Genomic DNA, 19,767 nt, shown 5'->3' with positions numbered 1-19,767 from the left:
AAAAGTAAATAACAAAAACTAGTAAAAACTCCACAAAATGTTGACGGAGAAAACCCAACTGGGTAAAAACTCCGGGCACAAGCCAGTAGGGATCCACTATAGAAGATATTGACTTACAGTACGCCAGACATTATTGATTCTAACAATACTCTGACCTCCTTACTGTATCGACCACATTTATCCTGGATTTTACAAATCTGCGCCAAAATCCTAGCCTTGAATATCTTCTACCTCCCGTGAATCACCAAGCACTCCAGCTCTTCAAGCAATTCCCTTCCCGAATCTTCAAACTGACGATCTTCTGGAAGTTAATATGGAGATATGAAAGGGTGTTTTGGTTTTGAGAGGGTTGATGTTTTTATTCAAAGAACCATGAGAATTAAAAGATGAAAAGAATGAATATTAGGTTCTTAATCCTTTGGAAGTTGAGAAGAATTCTTGTTTGAATGTTTGCCAAAGGTCATTTACGAAAATCGGACGTTTTGTTTATATAGTAAGTTAAATTTGGTAATATGGAGCGTTAAAAATTCGCGAGACATTAAAATTACCAAAGGCCAGATAACACCGTCGCTCGAGCTAGGTGCTGGCAAAACTCGAGCGACAGCTCAGCGAAACTCTAGCGACGTCTGTTCTGCAATTTAGGCTCGAGCGAGGTCAGGGCAAAACTCTAGCGAAATCAACGCGCCGTTTGCATCTTCAAAGCATCCCACTTTACCCTAGACCTATGCTATGAACTTTGCTAAATTGAAACTTTAGTCCCTAAACTATTAGACCTTTACAATTTGGTCCTTGACTTTACAATTTTGACAAATAGGTCCTTTGGTCACAGATTGCCATTTACACATTTTCCTAACAAATAACATTCTCTGCACAACTACCACAATTTTCCAACATTGCCTTCTTTCATTTTTATTTTTTTTGTTGATCAACGTAGCTAAATCTCTTGCCTGAAACTTGGTCACATATTTCAAGTTCTTTTAAAGGCATAGGTTATTTATTTGAATCTAGTTGAGAATTTTGTTATTGTAAAATGTCGACCATTTGATTCTGTGGATCCATGTAAATTATAAATAAAAAATTAGATTTTTGAAATATATATTATACAGTTATAACAAATAAAACTAATTATATAATGGGACTCTGCTTCTTTAGTTGTCCCACTCATGTTCATTGTTACAATTCACCTCATAAAAAATTGATGTGGTCCAGTAGCTCTTTTATATATGGATCCGTCTATTTAGAAAATTAGAATTGGCGTATAAAATTCATGAAATATAATATTTAACATTATTTATGACTTAGCAGTTCATGTGCATGTACAACATAAGATTTTGATCCTTGAAGAGTTACCATTTTTTACGGCACAATTTGCTTTGCTCACTCGAGCCTTTTCTGCAATGCATGTGTATCACAATTACCATTAAATTTTAAAATTATATGCATCATAAAACACATAAAAAGGAAGAGGAAAACAATTGGAAACACACTAGATCATAATGTTAAAAGCCAAATCAATCAACAAAAACTAGACTTAACTCAAGTAATATGTGAATATCATTATTTTTCCACACTCATCAAAAAGGTTCCAATTAACAACTACAAAAAGACTAATTGCAAGATACTAATCTACTTGTTCGATGAATTTGTTTTCAAGTAAGGCGTCGATTCCAGTAAGAACATATACTAAAAATATTATCATTGAATAATTATAACCTTTTTTCTCATTATTTACAAAATAATCACATAGAAAATCCCAATCACTTTGCTCTACTATAGATGCAGGCTTATTTCTTTTTATGAATGCAATCTATAACTATACTCCTTCCATTTCTTGTTCATCGAACGATCAATAGCATCTTTGATTAGCTAGTTCAATTCAAACTCGAAAAAATTATTAGAGAAAAACTCGCACATGTACCTAATGATGAGTGACATATAAAGTGAAGGAGAAGTACATTTAGACGATCCAAAAGTGGAATCTTAGAAGCATCACCAATCTCTTTCCATTTTTTTCCTTGTCAGAGGTTCCATCGAACGAACAATAAATCCAATTTCATTAGCCCAAACACATGCATTCTCCCCAATAGCTTCTTCATTTTTGTTAAGTTCTACTTGCAATTTATGTTTAGCAGTAACCATAGCATGTTCACACGCGTAGGACCTCGTCCTTGTCGTTTACAAAGAGGTTTTACAATAAAATATTGTCATTTTCACATAATATAATGCTTACCCCAAGTACTAACACCAAAACAGAATATGGAAAAAAAAAATCAAATGCAGCAAACTTGATGGATCATAATGTAATACGGTAAAAAAAATAAATCCACAAGAGTATCTGAAACGGGATTTTCGGACTGTATCATTGAACTACCCTCTTCATGCATTGGAAGAGAACTCATGCTACACATAAATAAACATAAACACATATGTAAATTTAATTAGCATAAGTGAATTTAAAAGTTAATAAAAATGTGTACATAATCACCTTACCTAAACTTTTACAAATTACATGTTGCAAAGTAATTCACACAATTGGTGATACTAGAGTATATTCCAATCCGCATGCTTTTCTAACACATTATCATCCTCACTTGCATCAACCTTTGAACCATTATAATCTAAAAAGGGTTCATCGTTCTCATTCTAATATATGAAATGATAATATTGTTCGTCATCATCTATAGGATCATAATCTTCCACTGAAGCTGCTCTTTTTTTTTTTTTCATTTTGTAGAAGAGTATCATCAATCATAATTGGTTCAATATCATCATGGACAAAGGATTGAGTTTCTAGATCTGATTGTACAAAACTGAATTGAATTGTTGACGAATTATCTTCTTGTACAACCATTTGTTTGTCTTGACGTTGATTGTCATCTTTTTCTCCATTCTCAACTTTATCCCACAAATGACGATGAAAAACCTTTGTAACAACTTTCCAATTAGGTCCATTCTTAAGGTCATCAACCTAAAATACTTGTTGGGCTTGAGGGGCGAGAATGAAAGGATCATTTTTGTACCATTCACCTGCTATGTTTATAGAAGTGATGTTATAATGTTGATGTATCTTCTTTTTCTTCTTGTCTATATTGAACCACTTGCATTTGAACAAGTAAGCATGACACCCTTTAATGTAGCATAACTCTATATCTTTTGTCAATACTACGAAAAAATCTGTATTTTCATTATAATGGAAATCACGAACACAAGCACCACTATTTTGAATTGTTCGTTTATCATCACATTCTTTGTTAAAAAATTTGAAAAATTTGAGCAGCATATCAAAAGATTTATTGCTTCATTTATTTAGTTCCTTAATGTACATTATCTTGACTAAGAAAGTCAATCTAGAAAATTTGGTGCATCCGGGATACAACTCCCTCTCCACATTCTTCAACATATCATCCAACTTCTCGAATTCTTTTGGCTCATTTTGATTATCAAAAGCAACATGAGGTGATCCTTCATCATTAGGCTCTATTTGATTAGGACTTGAACAAGCGGAGTCTTGTATTACATTTGACATTGGATCAACAAATTCATCATCACTGCTCTTCTCTATGACAAGCCCCGTCCCGTGTAACACTGCTAGATTCGGAACATGACATACGTCGATGATAGATACTAACTAAAAGTCGAACCCACCATTAAGGCTACTACAACTACAATATGCAACTTTTTATAATTTATTTTTAGCAGAATTTCGACATTATCTCCCCTGTAAATAAGACTAACCAACTTGTAATCCACTGTACACAAATCCCAAAATATAACACAACACTATAAAGATAAGCCGAAATATCAACTTTTACCAAGAAAATAACATGAAATGTACATATGGATACGAAATACATAGTGAGCCCCATAATTGTCTACAAGTGATGAAAAAATCACATTTAAACATGAACATGCGTTCCACAATACTGACTACATATTCTATAATGTAAGTCATACTAACAAACTCTATTGTGTGGCTCTAACTTCAAAATCAAAGGTTTAACTCCAAAAGGTGCCTAGATACTCAACTGCGGTCTGATAAGAAAAAATGAAAAAAATATATGAGTTAACAGTTCAGTGAGTGAAGAAGTTCAAAAATAATTATACTTTTTTCATTTATTCATTTTTATTGAAGGTCAATCTCATATCATTTAATAATTCGCAAGATAATATCATTTAATTATAGCCAAAAGGTAAGACATTTACATAACGTCATAAAATATCATCTTGGATCATGATATAAACACAAGCTGGTAATCATACTATAATTTCATCATATCAAATGTACTGAAAAATTCACCAAAAATGTACCTCTGATTGAAATCTGTAAGCTGATCACACATGCGTAGACTGCCCCTTGGGCTAAGTACTCTCGACACGGGCCTCAAGCCCGTTCAATGAACGAAAGTGAATCTCAAATACCTTTAATAATCAATTCTAAAACACGACCAATACCCCTCAATGAACTATATGTACACGGTCAAGACCCCCTTCATCCACGGTCCAAGATCCCAAAAAAAAATACTTCTATCCTACATGGTAATCAATTTGGAAGCTAATTTCAATTTTGTTACTTGTACATCTCTTTTTACACTTTGGTTTACCAAATTTACACTTGACACAATCCCACACTATTTTTTACTTCTCACTCTTTTAATCCAACCATTGTAAAGCTACCACATCATCTATTTGTCAACCAAGTGGTGAATTGAGATGTACAAATAAATTTATCCAGCTAATTTTACTCCACTAAATAAGCCTATCTACCCGTCGATCTCACAATTTCCAAATTTCATATTCTATTGAATTCATCTCTCGCCAGAATGCTTCTTAATAAATCCAAAAACCATCCCGCATGCTTGATTTTTAATTAGGAGTGGACATTTTTTTCTTGGAACCAGTGGAACTAGATTGGAATCGTTTAGAACCGCCCGGTTCGGTTCCAGTTCTTCTAAAAAATAATTTGGTTTCGGGTCAAATTATTAAGAACCGATCGGTTCCGGTCCGATTCTTGGTTCTAGTATGGGATCCGCGGGGAACCGAACGGTTCTCATAGAATTTTTTTTTAGTGGGCATTTTTTTCTTTTTTGGTAAAATATAAGATTTACTCTCCAATTTGTCCCGAAACCAAATTGGTAATATATATGACTTACTCTTAAAGTGAAAAGAAACTTCCATCAAAGTAAAAAAAAAAAAAAAAAAAAAAATTCCATCAAAAAAAAAAAAAAAAAAAAAAAAAAAAGTTGTATAACAACATAAGCAAACGGCAGTGACATATGAAAATGAAACGAATGTTTATGTATATAGTTCATATGTCACTTTTTAATTAAATAATTGAGAAAAATGTTAAAAAGGGACCCTTCAGTTGGCATTTTTTCAGTAAAATATATGACTTTCTCTCCAAACACTTTTATTTTGTTTTCATTTTGATGAAAGTTTGTTTAATCATTGAAGTACTAGACAGTTTATATAAGTTAATATTTGTTTGATAATAGAAACTTATATTATTTGCATATTGTTTTAAAATTTGTATACTTAGTTTTCTTTTAATCTTTGTATAATATGTTAGGTTCTTCTATATTTTTTAAAAAAAAATCACATTGGTAGTTTCTTTAGATTTTTTATTAGTAAACATTTTATTTTGACATTTTTATGTAAAGAACCGGATCGGACCGAACCGAACCAAAACCGATTGGTTCGGCTCCGGTTCAGTTCCATACCTAACAATGGAACCAATGGTTCCATTTCTAAAATTCTCATTGGTATTCGATTCGGTTCGGTTCCTTTTAGAATCGACCGAATCGAACCACGCCCACTCCTATTTTTAATAACTGCATTTCAGTAAGAAATAATCATTGAATTAATGATGCATAATGTAACGTGATTACATATTCGGCTTAATACTCGATAGCCCACAAATTATCTGACTGAATCAAATATTGATTCCTGATCCATACTTACGTTTTCTTACATGTCACAGACAAAGAGGCATTTTTTATTTTATTTTTTTATTATGCCCATTCCCTCCACAACTTCCTCACACGATCGGATTAAAGCATTTGAGCCTTTGTACATCTCCTTGTATTATTTGGTCTATGGGGTGGTCTCTTTGATTTAGGTAGGAGGATATGCCGACATGAATGTAATCATTCAACGACGTTTCACATTTCAAAATGTGCAGACAATATGTAAACCTGCAAAAATAACTTTTAAGCTTCTCTTTGTAATCTATTTTCTTGCCCCATTTTTTTTTTCTCACAAGTCAATACAGAAGTGAAATCCAGAATTCACTTACTCCAGAAGTGATGTACAGAAATCACTTCACTAAAAAAATATAAAAAATACACATGCAGTTGATTTCTTGTATCATTACACTACACATAATTAAAAGATACTGGTTTCTAAAACAAGTATCATTCAAATACATGAAAAGGGAAAAACTAGAGGTTTACAAGATGAGGAATTATTTTATCGAATTTTAGAAGTTAGTATTAGTACATGTAATATATTTATCAAAATCTAGTAAAAAAGTAATTCTTTTTCGTTAAAAAAGGGAGGGCGTGGGTGGCACCATCCAACATATATTAAAAAACTAAACAAATACTTAAAACAACATTCCAACAGATAAACTCATCTCATAGTCCTCACTGATTATATTAAAATATCAAAATCAAGGACCAGAAATTATAAGCTGTAAATTGGAATATGCGACAGGAAAAATAAGAAGAGGAGGTATTTTTGGTTTTCAAATTGTAAATTTTAACTGGCAAAGAACAATGTTATTATTTTGATTTATTACTGTGCTTTTAAACCCTTGAAGTTCATTAGACTTTCAAGAATAGAAGGGGAAATTGAAAAGGAAGAGCAACAATTTTGTGTTATTGAAATGTGTGTACCACCGCCCACCAGTAAAAAGGAAGGGTAAAAAGGGTAACAACCGGAAATTTCAAAATTTTGGGACCTTCGTAAAATACGAGGCGTCGGAAGACTCGAGTCGGCTCTGGCAATGGGTAAATGTTGTGGACGACCATTTTCATTTTTTTTTTTCTAATTTTTTTTTTATTTGTGCAGTTCCTAGATTTATTTTTCCTTTCTTAAAAGTCATTTGCAAGTCATAAAATATGCTTGTTACTTTTTGTCCACATCTCTTAAAAACTCATATTTTCTGAATTTATATTTAATCACATTTTTTATGGACTCACAAATATTATCAAATTTTAATCACACGTTTGATTAAATTTTTTAATCAAAATTCACCAAATCATTTTTTTTTATCAATACCAAAAAGAGCTAATTCAAGAGTAAAGCGTCCATTACATAAAATATGGGTATAATTGTCTCTTAAAATTATCACCAAAGGAACACTTTAGAATAATTGATGTTAAAACATCAATTTATATGGTGCTAATATAACATTAAAGGCCTGTTTGAGCCTCAATTTTTGTGTAAAATACGTTTTATAATAATAGATTGATGGTAAATGTATGGTTAAATAACAAAGAAAAATTTTGAAATTGCGTGTAACTATTATTTTATTTATGAATAAGTGGTTGAAAAAAAAAAAGAGAAAAATATATTTTGAAAATAATGCGGATTAAATAAGGGCTAAATGAAAAGTAGAATTAAGCTCTGAGTCCTATTATTTGGTAAAAATAGATTTTAAAATACTGACTTTTAAAAAATGTATATTGAAAAATAAGAAAAATTTTAAATTTTTATGATAAAAAATGAGTTTGAAGAAAAGTGTATCATTGAAAAATAGAGCTCAAACATATTAAGAGCATCTACAAGAGACTCTTTATTTTAAAGAGTCAATCTTTAAAATCATACTCCAAAATACTTTTAAGATACATTTTTAAGAATGTCCAACTTTAAGGGTATGAGTTGAAAATTGTTCACTCATTTGAATTTAGTGCCAATTTGTCTATTATGTCCTTAATGAAGTAACATTTTGAAATGATATTCTCGACATTTGATTTTTTTTTATCAATTTATCACAAATTTTGAGAAGTGACTTCCATGAGAAGTTATATTAAAATAATGTTTCTCGACATTTCATATGTCATTTTCGACATTTGAACACCGTTTCATTTGTCTAGAATGACATTTCATTTTGAACATGATATTTTTCTACATTTAAAAATGTCGTTCTCGACATTTCTGAATCAATGAAAAATATAGCATTTATTGTGATTTGACATGTATACTTTTTGAAATAAATATGGTAGGTAGTGTCAAAATTTTATTGGTCAGAAACAATATTACAAAAGTGTTTTTTTTTTTTTTTTTGTTTTAGTGTAGAATTGTAAATTGTTAATAAAGGTATTTTGGTCTAAATTTTTCCAAATTAGACATTTTTACAATGGTGGACATTTTTGCAAATAACTAAGTAAAAATGGACATTTTTTGAAATTTCCTCTACTTTTAAATTAACATTATAATTTACATGCATTTAAAGTGTTTTAATTTTCAATTTAAGAAAATAAAAAAAATAATTAAAATAAATTTAATTAAAATAAATGATAGAGGAAAATAATAAAAATTTTTAGAGAGTAAAATTAAGGTCCTGTTTAATCCATATTATTTGAAAAAAAATATATTTTTTAACAGTGATGTGACATCATTTCAACTATATATTTTTCACTAAAATAATATTACACGCAAATTCAAAATTTTTCGTTATTTTTAACTATATATTTTTCATCAATATACTATTCAAAAATATATTTTCATTCCAATAATGTGACTCAAATAAGGATTAAGTGTTAAATATAAAAAGTTTATTTGAATATTTTGTAATTTTAACTATTTAAATTTACAATGCTTTCCAAGTAATAGAATACGTTATTTCAAAATAATAAAGACCATTGGACGTTACCGAAATCAATACCTTATTTTACCACCTCGATTAAATCAATCACACTGGCACTATTTCATACTGAAAAGACCAATCCTCTCTCTCTTACACGGGCGTTGTGCATAGCAGTATGCAGTTAGTACAGCTTCCCGAGAAAAGCAGATTTATAGCTTATAAAGAGCTTGTAATTGAGTAAATACACAAAGGGAAGAGACGGAAAAAGAGAGAAAAAGAAAGGGTGAGTGGGTATATTATTTTCGGAGCCCATTTCTTCCTGATTATCTGTTTCTGAGAATTGATTTCTTTAAATTGTGGTTGTAATCTCAAATTCTATGTGGATTTGGGTCCTAAGTGAATGATTTTTGGCTGGAGTTATTATTACTATTTTTTATGTAGTAGTAGTAGTAGTAGTAATAATAATGATAATAAAGTTTCTCTATTATCTAACTTTTTTGTCCCCTGTTTGGATTTAACCAAACTTGTTACTGGTGAAGTGAAGCTCTGTTCTGGTTATTTGGGGTTAGGGCAATATTTCAACCTTAAGCTGCATTTGAGCCCATTTCTACTGTTGTTATGTTTTCCTTTTTCTTGATCCTACTATAAATTGCTGATTTTCATAACTAAAATGCTTTCAAATATATGGTAGCACAGTTTTTACCTATAATAGCACGATGAATAATATCTAAAATTGCTTGCCTACATATTTGATATCCAATGATCAAACTTGTTACAGGTGAAGCTCTATTCTAGTTGGTAGTTTTTGCATAAGCGTGTGCCTACACAATTTGATATCCAGTTGTTTGCCTTTTTGGAATATATTCTGGTGTATTTCCCAGTATTTCAGAAAAAAACTATAGAACAGTATCCAGCATTTAAAAAAATTCACCTTTTCAAATTATTCAATGTGTGTCTTAGAATTGATCTACAAATTTGTTCTATGAAGAGCTTGTACAGAAATAGCCAGATATTTTGTTGAAAAGGAAGGCAATGCATGATAAGATGCCATTAATCGCAAGCAGGGATGTAAACCTTGGAGATTTAGTATGGGTTCTGCTTCCTTGCTCCTCATGGTGGCTGGCACAAGTAAGCGTGCACTTTCATTTGCTTTTTAGTTTGATGTTTTTTCAGCTGCCATCGCTTTCTCAGTTTGTCAATAGATGCCGAAAGTTTTTTGCATAAATTTAGTGGTTGAGCTTGAATCTCAACGTAAAACCAACAATTCCAGCAACAATAACATAGAAATTGAAAGGGAAATTCAACATCCGGGATATTAATTGTAGTAACCAAGACTATTACAGCAACTAATAAGAAATTAAAGATGATAAGAAATAAGAAACAGATAAGAAGAAGAAAGAGTCTAGAGAGAGAGTGTTTAGAGAGAGGGATTTTTCACAATAATCAATCACAATAATCAATCACCCCTCTTTTCTCCTCCACATGATGGTTATAACCGAAGGTTAACAGCGTAAAAGGGAAACTAAAACTAAAGAAAAACATGTTTAGATTTTACACTATTTGATTTTAATCCAAAATGACACTGTTTCCCGAATTGAGTTTTAGGTAAAACCGTTGGCTGCATTTCCTTCTTCCTCTGCTTGCCTTGCTTTGGTCTTCCTTCTTCCTTTCTTTCCCCACTTTAGTTTGCCTCCTTGCTTTCTCCTCATAACAATAAATCCACTGTTTTTATTTGGCAGGCTGTTGATGAGAACTCTGTAAGTGGCAAATTAAAACCCATTAACAAATCAGCGGGTGAAGTTCTTGTTCGACTATATGGAAGCTATAAATAGTCAGTGACCTTCAACTATATTCTCGTTTTCAATAACCGCTGATCCCTCAATTTTAAGTTTTGGGAACACTTTTCCTCTTCTTGCAGCTTGTATGTGGATCCAATTATGTCCCATGGAAAATTTGAGGATGTAAGCTCACGTTTGGATGCTTAGTTTATTAAATTCTCAGTACCTTGTAAACTTTGGTTTATCTATGTTGCGTATATTTGTAACTAAGCTGCTTTGTAGTTGAATCCTTAGAAACATGAAGCTTACAGTGGCAATTATATGGATATATTAAAGGAAACTCTGGAGCAGGTGATTCTGTGTTCCCTTGGCACCTGAGATTTTTTTTTTGGTACATCAAGTTCCATAGTAGGGTTTCATTGTGGCTATGCTTAGTGTGTAAGAAATTTTTAATAATTCTTTTTGGTTATAGGAATTAAAATGTCTTAGATCTGGTAGATCAAGAAGGAAGGAAGTGAAAAGTAAAGGTTAGCAGTTTCTCTTAGTTGATTTAAAATATTACAGTTATTGTATCACTGATGGTCCCATTTTTTCTAGTTATTTAGTAAAAGGCAAGCTTTTCCATGAGATGGAGGTTGAAGCTTAAAAATGAATACTCTCTTTTGTTACCATATGTAATTTAGATAAATTGGAAACTTATTTTTCAATTAGAATAGCTGTTTTTTAGGGATTGTATTTTATTTAATTTCCTTGTAAATTCAAATACTGTACACACACACACACACACATTGGTGAACAAGGTTGTGGAGAACAGCAAGTTTTTCAGAAAACATTTCGGCTCCTTTGACATGGTATCAGAGCGCTAGTTTTCTAACTCTTTTTCTTTTTTTTTTTTCGCTCAAACCTTCCTCATTTCAGTTTCAGTGTCTGTTCCTGATTATTGGTGGCTGTGCGTATTCCGGCCTCTGGTCTGCGTATTTCTGGTTCCGGTGGAACTGTTTGGTTATTTCTCTTGAGGTTTCTGGTTGCATTTTCCCTTGGTCATCTAGGTGTATATCGTTAGCCTCTGGTCGGTAGTTTGGCATGCTAAGTAAGAGTTTCTTGGGTTTTTGGTAGATTTCTAGCGTTTCTCTAAGAGTTTAGCTTCTTTGCCTTTTCGTTCGGCTCTCTCTGTATGGTTTGGATTTTCTTTCAGGTGCCAATTTAGTGGTTTTTGGTCTGGGTTCCTTTTATAACAGTTAATTTGTAGTGGTTATTGCAATCAATTTTTTAGTTGAGTATTTTATTCCATCATGTCGTTAGATAAGTTAAGACTCATTTCATATTCATTTTAATTGCAAAAATTACTATGCTTGGGAATTCCAATTTCAATTATTTGTCAAAGAAAAAGAGTTATGAGGTCATATTGATGGAAGTGATCTCTCTCCTACAAATGTAGAGGCTTTGTCATGCTTGGATTATGACCTGGACCCTAGTTCAGTTAAGTTTCACCTTGTTCCCAATCGGATGCCTTAAAAAACTGCTGTTGATATGTGGGTTTACCTTAGTAATGTTTACAAACAGGACGACATGGATCGACGATTTCTATTGGAACATGAGTTGACTAATTTTACGCAGGGCAGTCTCTCCATTAATGAATATTTTTAGGTTTTCAAAACTTTATGTTAATGTTCATGTGGGTTTACCTTAGTAATGTTTACAAACAGGACAACATGGCTCGACGATTTCTATTGGAACATGAGTTGACTAATTTTACGCAGGGCAGTCTCTCCATTAATGAATATTTTTAGTCTCTCCATTAATGAATATTTTTAGGTTTTTTTTATGTTAATGTTCATGTTGCAACTCTATCTTTTGTTCAAAAAGTGCATGAGACAAGTGATAGGATACCAGTTGCAGTTTATGAACAGTATCCAAAAGTAGAAAATAATTGCCGTATTTGATTGATGAAACTGGGAAATTATAGAATTGGAAAAGAAACGACTATAGCCTTTCGAGAGGGCTACACTCTCCTAACTTTGCTACCAATATTTTTCCCTCCTCAGTCCTACTTGCTTCTTCTATATTTATAGACCTTCAGTAACTAATTTGTCCACATCAGCCGGCCATGTTAATAGAATCTTGTTGCTACCAAATTGTTCTCAATTATTTCGGGTCCTTCTAGAACAGGGGGCCTATCATTACCCGCCGCCCGAAATCCACCTTGTCCTCAAGGTGGAAGTTGTTCAATTCATCATATATCCGCACAATTTCATTTGTGAATATCCCAAATAGAGGTGCTGTTAAAATCCTTTTTCCTGGTCCGAGGCAAGTGGATGATTGATTTACTGGACTTAATATCACTAATATGGTGTCCATTAAAACTCCATAACCTGTCACACCCATTTGCAACTCTTCAGCGCGCTGGACTATTTCAGTAGGAGGGAAGTTGAAAATAGCCCCGACATCAAACATCACAACTTCTGGTTGGTCCATTTCGCGCTTCAATTTCATTGTCTTTGGGGCAATTGTGCCCATCACAGAACTGAAAAAAAAGTTTCTCCACACCGCCGACATACTCATCATTTTCGGTGTCAAAATTTTCTTGATAGGATACCAACTGTAGTTCCGCAATCGTAAGGCTTTTGATAGGAGAAACCCTTTTCGCTTTTCGGCGCACCATCGCCATCCAAGGGTATTGCGGATTGTTCATAGTGGTTTGGGGGACGACTTCGTACGTGCCATATGGGCAAGACTTAGGCTGAGCCCTTTTTAAAGACTCCTTTCGGTCCTCAAACATTTGGGCTAAATTCATGATTTGGCCCAAACCATATGATTTGAGCCTTTTAACTTCACTTCCACCCAGCTGCTTCAGCCCATTGTCGCCATTCATCCCCAAACCCAATTTATTATTTATTGTGTTTGCATCTTCCTTACAGCGGGTGGTGAGGTTTCTGCCAGAATGATTTCCACTTCTTTCTCCTTTCTTCCGAACTTCACCATGGAATTCTTCTTTCGACCCTCTTCACTGACTTGGATTCTTTTAATTTTTGGGGTTGTTTCCAAATTAATGGTGGGTTCTGGTAAAGTGACTGCGACCCCCTTGTCCTTCCTGTCCGGCTCCTCTCGGCGGTGTGTGATACAGCTAATTACTCTAGCTTCGTCCAATTTTGGGGGAGTTATAGAAGTGAGGGTGGGTTTTGGCGACATGATATCATTTTCTGCTGCAAGTTCTACAAGTGGTAATTCAGCTGCTGGAGTGATTTCTTCCCCACTGGACTGATGAGTATTTGATGTCATGGACATGTGGATCTTAGATGGGCCGTAAGTGGACTGGGCTTGTATTGATTCAATTTGGTCTTCACCCATTTCGGTCCACTTCAAAATCAAGTCCCCAAGTCTTTTTATAAGAATTTCAGACCTAATTTGCTGCCCTTTTCCTTCTATTGTTTGGGCCTCATTTGTCGTGATAGTAAGCCCATTGACATAATCTTCTTCCCTTTTGTTAGGCGGCGACGTCTTCTTCTCCAACGTGTTTTGCAGCAGCAAGCTAGATTCAAAAACGTCCAACGGAGGAGAAACCAACAGCTCCTTGTCCTCTTTGTTGGTGCTTTCTTTTTGAGGTGGAAGGAACTTCCAGTTCGAGCCCTTTTGAGGTAAACCGAATCTATTAATCGTCTGACGCTTTAAATCTCCCCAGGTCTGTATCGGACAGTGATCATGTACCTCTTGAAACCATTCCCAAGCCTCTCCAAGGAAGCAAGCGATTGCGGCTTCAACCTTCTCCCTCTCCGGTAAGTTTCGATTCATGTTTATGCATCTTTCTGCCTCAAACAACCACGAATCTAGATTATTCCCTTAGAATATCTGTGTGTTGAGTCGGCCACATGAATCCAACCCTGACTCAAAGGCTTGGCCTCCTTTCTGTTGCATCACCATCTCCTCCGACTTACTCCTTATCAAGCTCAACTGAAAATAGTTTCCCTTAGTCCGAGAATCCACTGCTTTGATACCAATTGATAGGATACCAGTTGCAGTTTATGAACAGTATCCAAAAGTAGAAAATAATTGCCGTATTTGATTGATGAAACTGGGAAATTATAGAATTGGAAAAGAAACGACTATAGCCTTTCGAGAGGGCTACACTCTCCTAACTTTGCTACCAATATTTTTCCCTCCTCAGTCCTACTTGCTTCTTCTATATTTATAGACCTTCAGTAACTAATTTGTCCACATCAGCCGGCCATGTTAACAGAATCTTGTTGCTGCCAAATTGTTCTCAATTATTCCAGGTCCTTCTAGAACAGGGGGCCTATTAACAAGCAAGAGGGATTAATCAATTCTTGATGAAGCTACGTCCCGATTTTGAGGTTACACGTTCTAATATGATGAATCATTATCCTGTACCATCGTTGGATACTTGTTTGGGTAAAGTTGTTCGTGAGGAGCAACGTATCGTCACTTAGGTTGCCATGGAACATAGAGCTATTGTCCGTACTCCTGTTACTGTGGCTTATGCAGCACAAGGAAGGAATAAGGGTCGGGACACGTGTGTTTTCCAGTGCTATAACTGTAAAGCTTTTGATCATATTGTTAGGGATTATGCTAAGAAATATTATAACATGGTCATCACATCTCTGTTTGTATGGTCATCACATCTCTTTTTGTCTCATTCATCATGAAAGGAAGCATAGCATTTCATATCATACCTCCATTGGTGCTTGTAGCTTTGCTACATCGCTTGTTGCTTTGTACGTCGTTCCTAATTTTGCTTCTGGTGCCTTAGCAAATCCGTCCACCCTCACTTTTGAAATGGTACAACAGTTGATCAATTCTGCGTTTTTTTAGTTTTGGACTCTTAGGTACTCATAGTTTCTTCTAATCCATGGTTCTTTGATTCCGGAGCCTTTCACCATATGACCAATACTGTTATTCCTCTTTCATGTTAGAGAATATGATGGGAATCTAAAAATTCACACTGCTAATGACATTTCTATGCTTATCAACGTTGTTAGTTATCTTTCGTCTTCCTTAACTAATGTTTTTGTGTTACTTGACCTATCTACAAATTTAATTTTTTGCTGGTTTATTGGATGATAATAATTATGATGTCCATTTCTCTTGTTCTTGTTCTTGTTCTTGTTGGCAAATTGTTGGTTGTTGACCTCTCAGCATCAATTTGAGGAGGAATGTTACCGTATATAATTTAGATAAATTGGAAACCTATTTTTCAATTAGACTAATCGTTTGTTTAGGGATTATATTTTATTTAGTTTCCATATAAATTCAAAGACTATTTATATTTATATATATAGGTGAAACAATGCTGTGGAGAAGAGCAAGTTTTTCGGAAAATCTTTCAATTTCTCTCAACATTTCGGCTCTTTTGACATCATTGAGTTTCATGCACTCTTATAAACATGAACATCTTGTAAATGATTTGGGTAGAAATCATCCTACTTAACATAAAATGTTAAACTTTGGTGGAAAGACAATTACCATGTTGCACTCTTGTTGAATAAACTGAATATATACCTTGAACGTGTTATTGCTCCCAGTGAAGCACTTAATATAATTGAAATAAGTTTTCAGTTTAAAGTTGTAAGTCCTATTTTTTATTTTATAAGGTTTTAATAATGCACTTTAGATTTTTACGCTACAGTGGAGGATTTTCTTTTTTCTCCCTCAGTTATGTGTTTTCCGACTGAACATATATAGCTAGCTAGCATTCTTCCTTGGTAATTGTCCATATTTTCTGCATAAAACCCAATATGAAACATATGTCAACATATGTCCAAGTGTTACCACTCCTTAAAAGTTATGTAATTGCAATAAATTGGGGCACAGTATTAATCTTTTAAGCTGTTCAGTGTTCACCTTGGTTGTTGATATTAACTGACCTCATTGGAATAAACACAGTTTGTTTTTGTTTTTTGTATTTGCTAAAATTTAATTTCTTTTCTGGCAGAATTTGCAAGTGACGAGGTATCTCAAGAGAGTATTCTGAAGCAAGATGTAACAAACAAAAGCCAGGATGCAATCACCCTGAATTCTGTAAGTGAAAGAGCTGGGCACTAAGTTTGTTAATTACTCCCCCCCCCCCCCCCCCCACCCAACAAATTATATCTTAAAGAATTGCACGTTTTTCTCTTCTCTTTTTATTTTTCTAGGGTGTGGGTGGGGTGTGCATTTGAGTTTGGGGTTGGGAGCCAATGAAATGATTGAAGGTTGATCTCGATGCTCCAGTGCTCCAGAATCTTAAAGAAAGCAGCACCTTGTAACTAAGATAAACACGGAATGCCTATTAGTCATTTATTGAAATATAAATCGTAAAAAACGCCTTGTGACTTGCTGGTTTTTTGGATGTGTAGATTAAATGTTAGTATTGTTAATTTTCTTATTTTACATCTGGAGGTTTAATTTTGGATAGGGAAAAAGCTCCACTTTTAATAAATCAGATAGCAAGGCACCAAAAGATGAAATTTTGCAAAGAAACTGAGATCAAGTAGGATAAAGTAACCATCTCGCTGTTCAAGCTTTCATTTTCACATTCTTTGATCTACGTTGAAACTTCTCTCTCTTTCTGGGGTTTTTAATGTTGCGGATAATATAGGTTTGTATCAGGGAACTCAAGAAGCAGAATGTAACAATGAAAGTGATTATGGAAAAATGCCCAAAATCTGTATGTGAAATTCCAACTCTTCATGAATCATGTTGTCCCAAAGAATGATTGTTTTAGCTATTTAGGTTCCATTATTAATTATCTAGGACTCGAAGAGGATGTAATGCATAGAGTTAGAGCAGGCTGGATGACGTGAAGAAGTGCTACAGGCATTTTATATGATATATCACTTTATTAAGGTTAAAGCAAGTGTTGTACTGTACAATTATTCGACACGCTTGCTTTATAATGCTTTTTGTCAGGCTGTCGACTGACAAAATGTTCGCAAGATGAATGTATTGAAAACGAGGATATTAAAATGGGTTTGTGGCATTATATGTAGGATAAAATAAGAATGAATAAAGCCTTTAAGTGGAAGTGCCACCTACTGATAAATTTAGAGAATCACGATTTAGGTGGCTGTGTTAGGACTGAGCAGAAGGGAAAGGGTTTTATGAAGTCAATTAGAAATTTACTGGGAGAAAATATGCTGCAGCATACTTCTGGGAGATGCTAGGCAAGGTGAAAGCGAGAGCTGAAAGCAAGATAGTGTAAACAAGTACATTATTCCAACTTCTGCTAGTGTATAGATTGGGCTTCTAGAACTCAAGATTAAGAGCATGTTGACTTAAGCTTAAAATAAGATTGATAGCAGTAAATGTGAAGCAACTCTTTGTTTTCAAGCGTGTTTGAATGCTTACTTCTATCTCTGTTTACTTTTTGGGAACTAATTCTTAAATAATTGTCAAAACAAGTAACTTATTTATAACTTTGACCTGTAATTATTTAAAATTTACTTATTTGCTTAAAGTAAACTTTTCAAGCTCAGCCAAATACGTTCTTAAGAGTTGATTTGCATCCTGGATGCCGCGTCAGATTTATTAGAGACATAATCTCTCTTAGAACTTATACATCCTACTGTTAGTCCCAAAGTAAGGATATTGTCATTATTAATAATTCCTTTCCACAGAAAACTGAAAACAAATTCAGAAGTAAAGTTCAAAATCATAAAGTGGTCCAGAAACGACCCCGCCCAAGTGACTTGAACCCTGTAAACTTGGTAATGTTTTTTATCCTATTTTATCATGGAGTTAGTTCTTCTTTTTCCCACAATTTGATCTCACGAGAATTGTAATATTTGTTTTTACAGTGTGCCCCTTCTAGCAAGAGATCTTCAGCACAAAAGGGAATGCCAAAAAATTCAAACCCAAGTAAGCTCGAAATTGTGAGTACACGAGCTATTAGTACATATTCTTCAGGTAGCAATATAGTATTCTAAATTTAAACAGATCTAAAATTATAATATTAATTATCACAGGCAAATAATTCAGTAGAAAGATCTAATGAGCTGCTGAGGGAACGAAGGATAAAAGTTATGCAAACACTTGGTTTGATCGCCCCTTCTGGGTCTCCATTCCATTTAAAATCGTGGACAGATTTCTCTCGGATGGAGTATCTATGATGCCCCTTCTCATTTTCTCCAGGCATGTTTATACAGTAACTAATCTGCTTTGTAAAAGCAAGAATCGTCTTCTATCCTTTTTGTTTAGTATTACTAAATTGGAAGAAGGTGGAATGGAAATTTGTGTTCTTGCAAACTATTATGGGCTGTCTGATAAATTGATGAGGTAAAAATGCTCCCTTCATGTAGCTTGGGTAAAATCTCGTAACCTTTGGATAGGAATTAAAATCCAGACTACTGATTTCATATCTATATTAGATTTCTTCATCAAAGAGAATATGAGACCACTTGTTATGTTGGTGACTTGATGTATTAATATTTTTCCACGCATCTCATTTGATAGGGCGGCATCATAATTTGTCTTGTCCATGTCTGCACATGACGGGACATGCTAGAGATAAACTATGATAATGAATGCGCTCTCTCTAATAGCTAAACTTTTAAGACAAGGTGATTCAACAATATGAATTCCTGTGTGAAATTCTGTTATTAGAGAATAAAAACACAGAAAAATAGAAATATATAGCTGTTGGCATTGTCTTTTGCATACATAGAAGTGATCAAGGAGCAACTGTTGGAGTCAACTCTTTTTGGCTTGAATCGTGCTTAACATTCTTCTTCTTGGTGTTGTGTGTGAGCTCACCATAAAAATAGGAAATAAAACCCCAAAGCGAGAGGAAGAGACTCTTTTCTGCTTGAAACTTTTAATGGTGGAAAACAGCTGCTAATACTTTATGATAGGTAGTAGAATGGCTATGACGATGCCCGATAGAAGACGTGAAGAGCAGAAAATGACTCCAATTGACCCCAAGAAGAAACCCTACCAAACAATTTGCATCAACCTACTAAATTTGAATTTTTATCTTTTGTGTGGAGCTCGTAACGGTTATATTTTTCATTCTCATTCTTTCAAAAATGAGAAACAAACGGGAGCTATAAGTGTAAATGAAGATTCTTCAAGATAATAAAATTATATTAATATACGGACAAAGGTCCCATGTCTCACATTCGTGGGTAAGCCAAGCGGTCTTAAATTTTTTATATTGCTTTTAAACACTTCTTTGAATAGGATTGATGG

At 33.8% G+C, this 19,767-nt stretch overlaps 1 protein-coding gene across 3 annotated transcripts; it reads left to right on the top strand.

The window, feature by feature from the left end:
- The first annotated feature begins 8,905 nt into the window (after window positions 1-8,905).
- On the top strand, window positions 8,906-18,988 carry LOC111367608. 3 transcript variants are annotated; one of them, XM_022988571.1, is made up of 10 exons: window positions 8,906-9,092; window positions 9,809-9,937; window positions 10,549-10,640; window positions 10,728-10,770; window positions 10,882-10,938; window positions 11,060-11,114; window positions 16,535-16,620; window positions 18,198-18,287; window positions 18,378-18,452; window positions 18,546-18,988. In XM_022988571.1, the coding sequence occupies exons 2-10, from the start codon at window positions 9,842-9,844 to the stop codon at window positions 18,687-18,689; spliced, it is 738 nt and encodes a 245-aa protein (XP_022844339.1). In that variant the 5' UTR covers window positions 8,906-9,092; window positions 9,809-9,841; the 3' UTR covers window positions 18,690-18,988. The 3 variants fall into 3 exon arrangements, with proteins under 3 accessions (XP_022844339.1, XP_022844338.1, XP_022844340.1); XM_022988570.1 differs by having other exon boundaries at window positions 9,798-9,937; XM_022988572.1 differs by having other exon boundaries at window positions 9,798-9,937; window positions 18,378-18,438; window positions 18,546-18,700.
- Window positions 18,989-19,767: the final 779 nt, after the last annotated feature.

The sequence above is a fragment of the Olea europaea genome, chromosome 18 (genome assembly GCF_002742605.1).
Source record: "Olea europaea var. sylvestris chromosome 18, O_europaea_v1, whole genome shotgun sequence".
NCBI lineage: Eukaryota > Viridiplantae > Streptophyta > Magnoliopsida > Lamiales > Oleaceae > Olea > Olea europaea.
The sequence above is the reverse complement of the archived record's forward strand: the minus strand, read 5'-3'. Positions and strand labels throughout refer to the sequence as shown.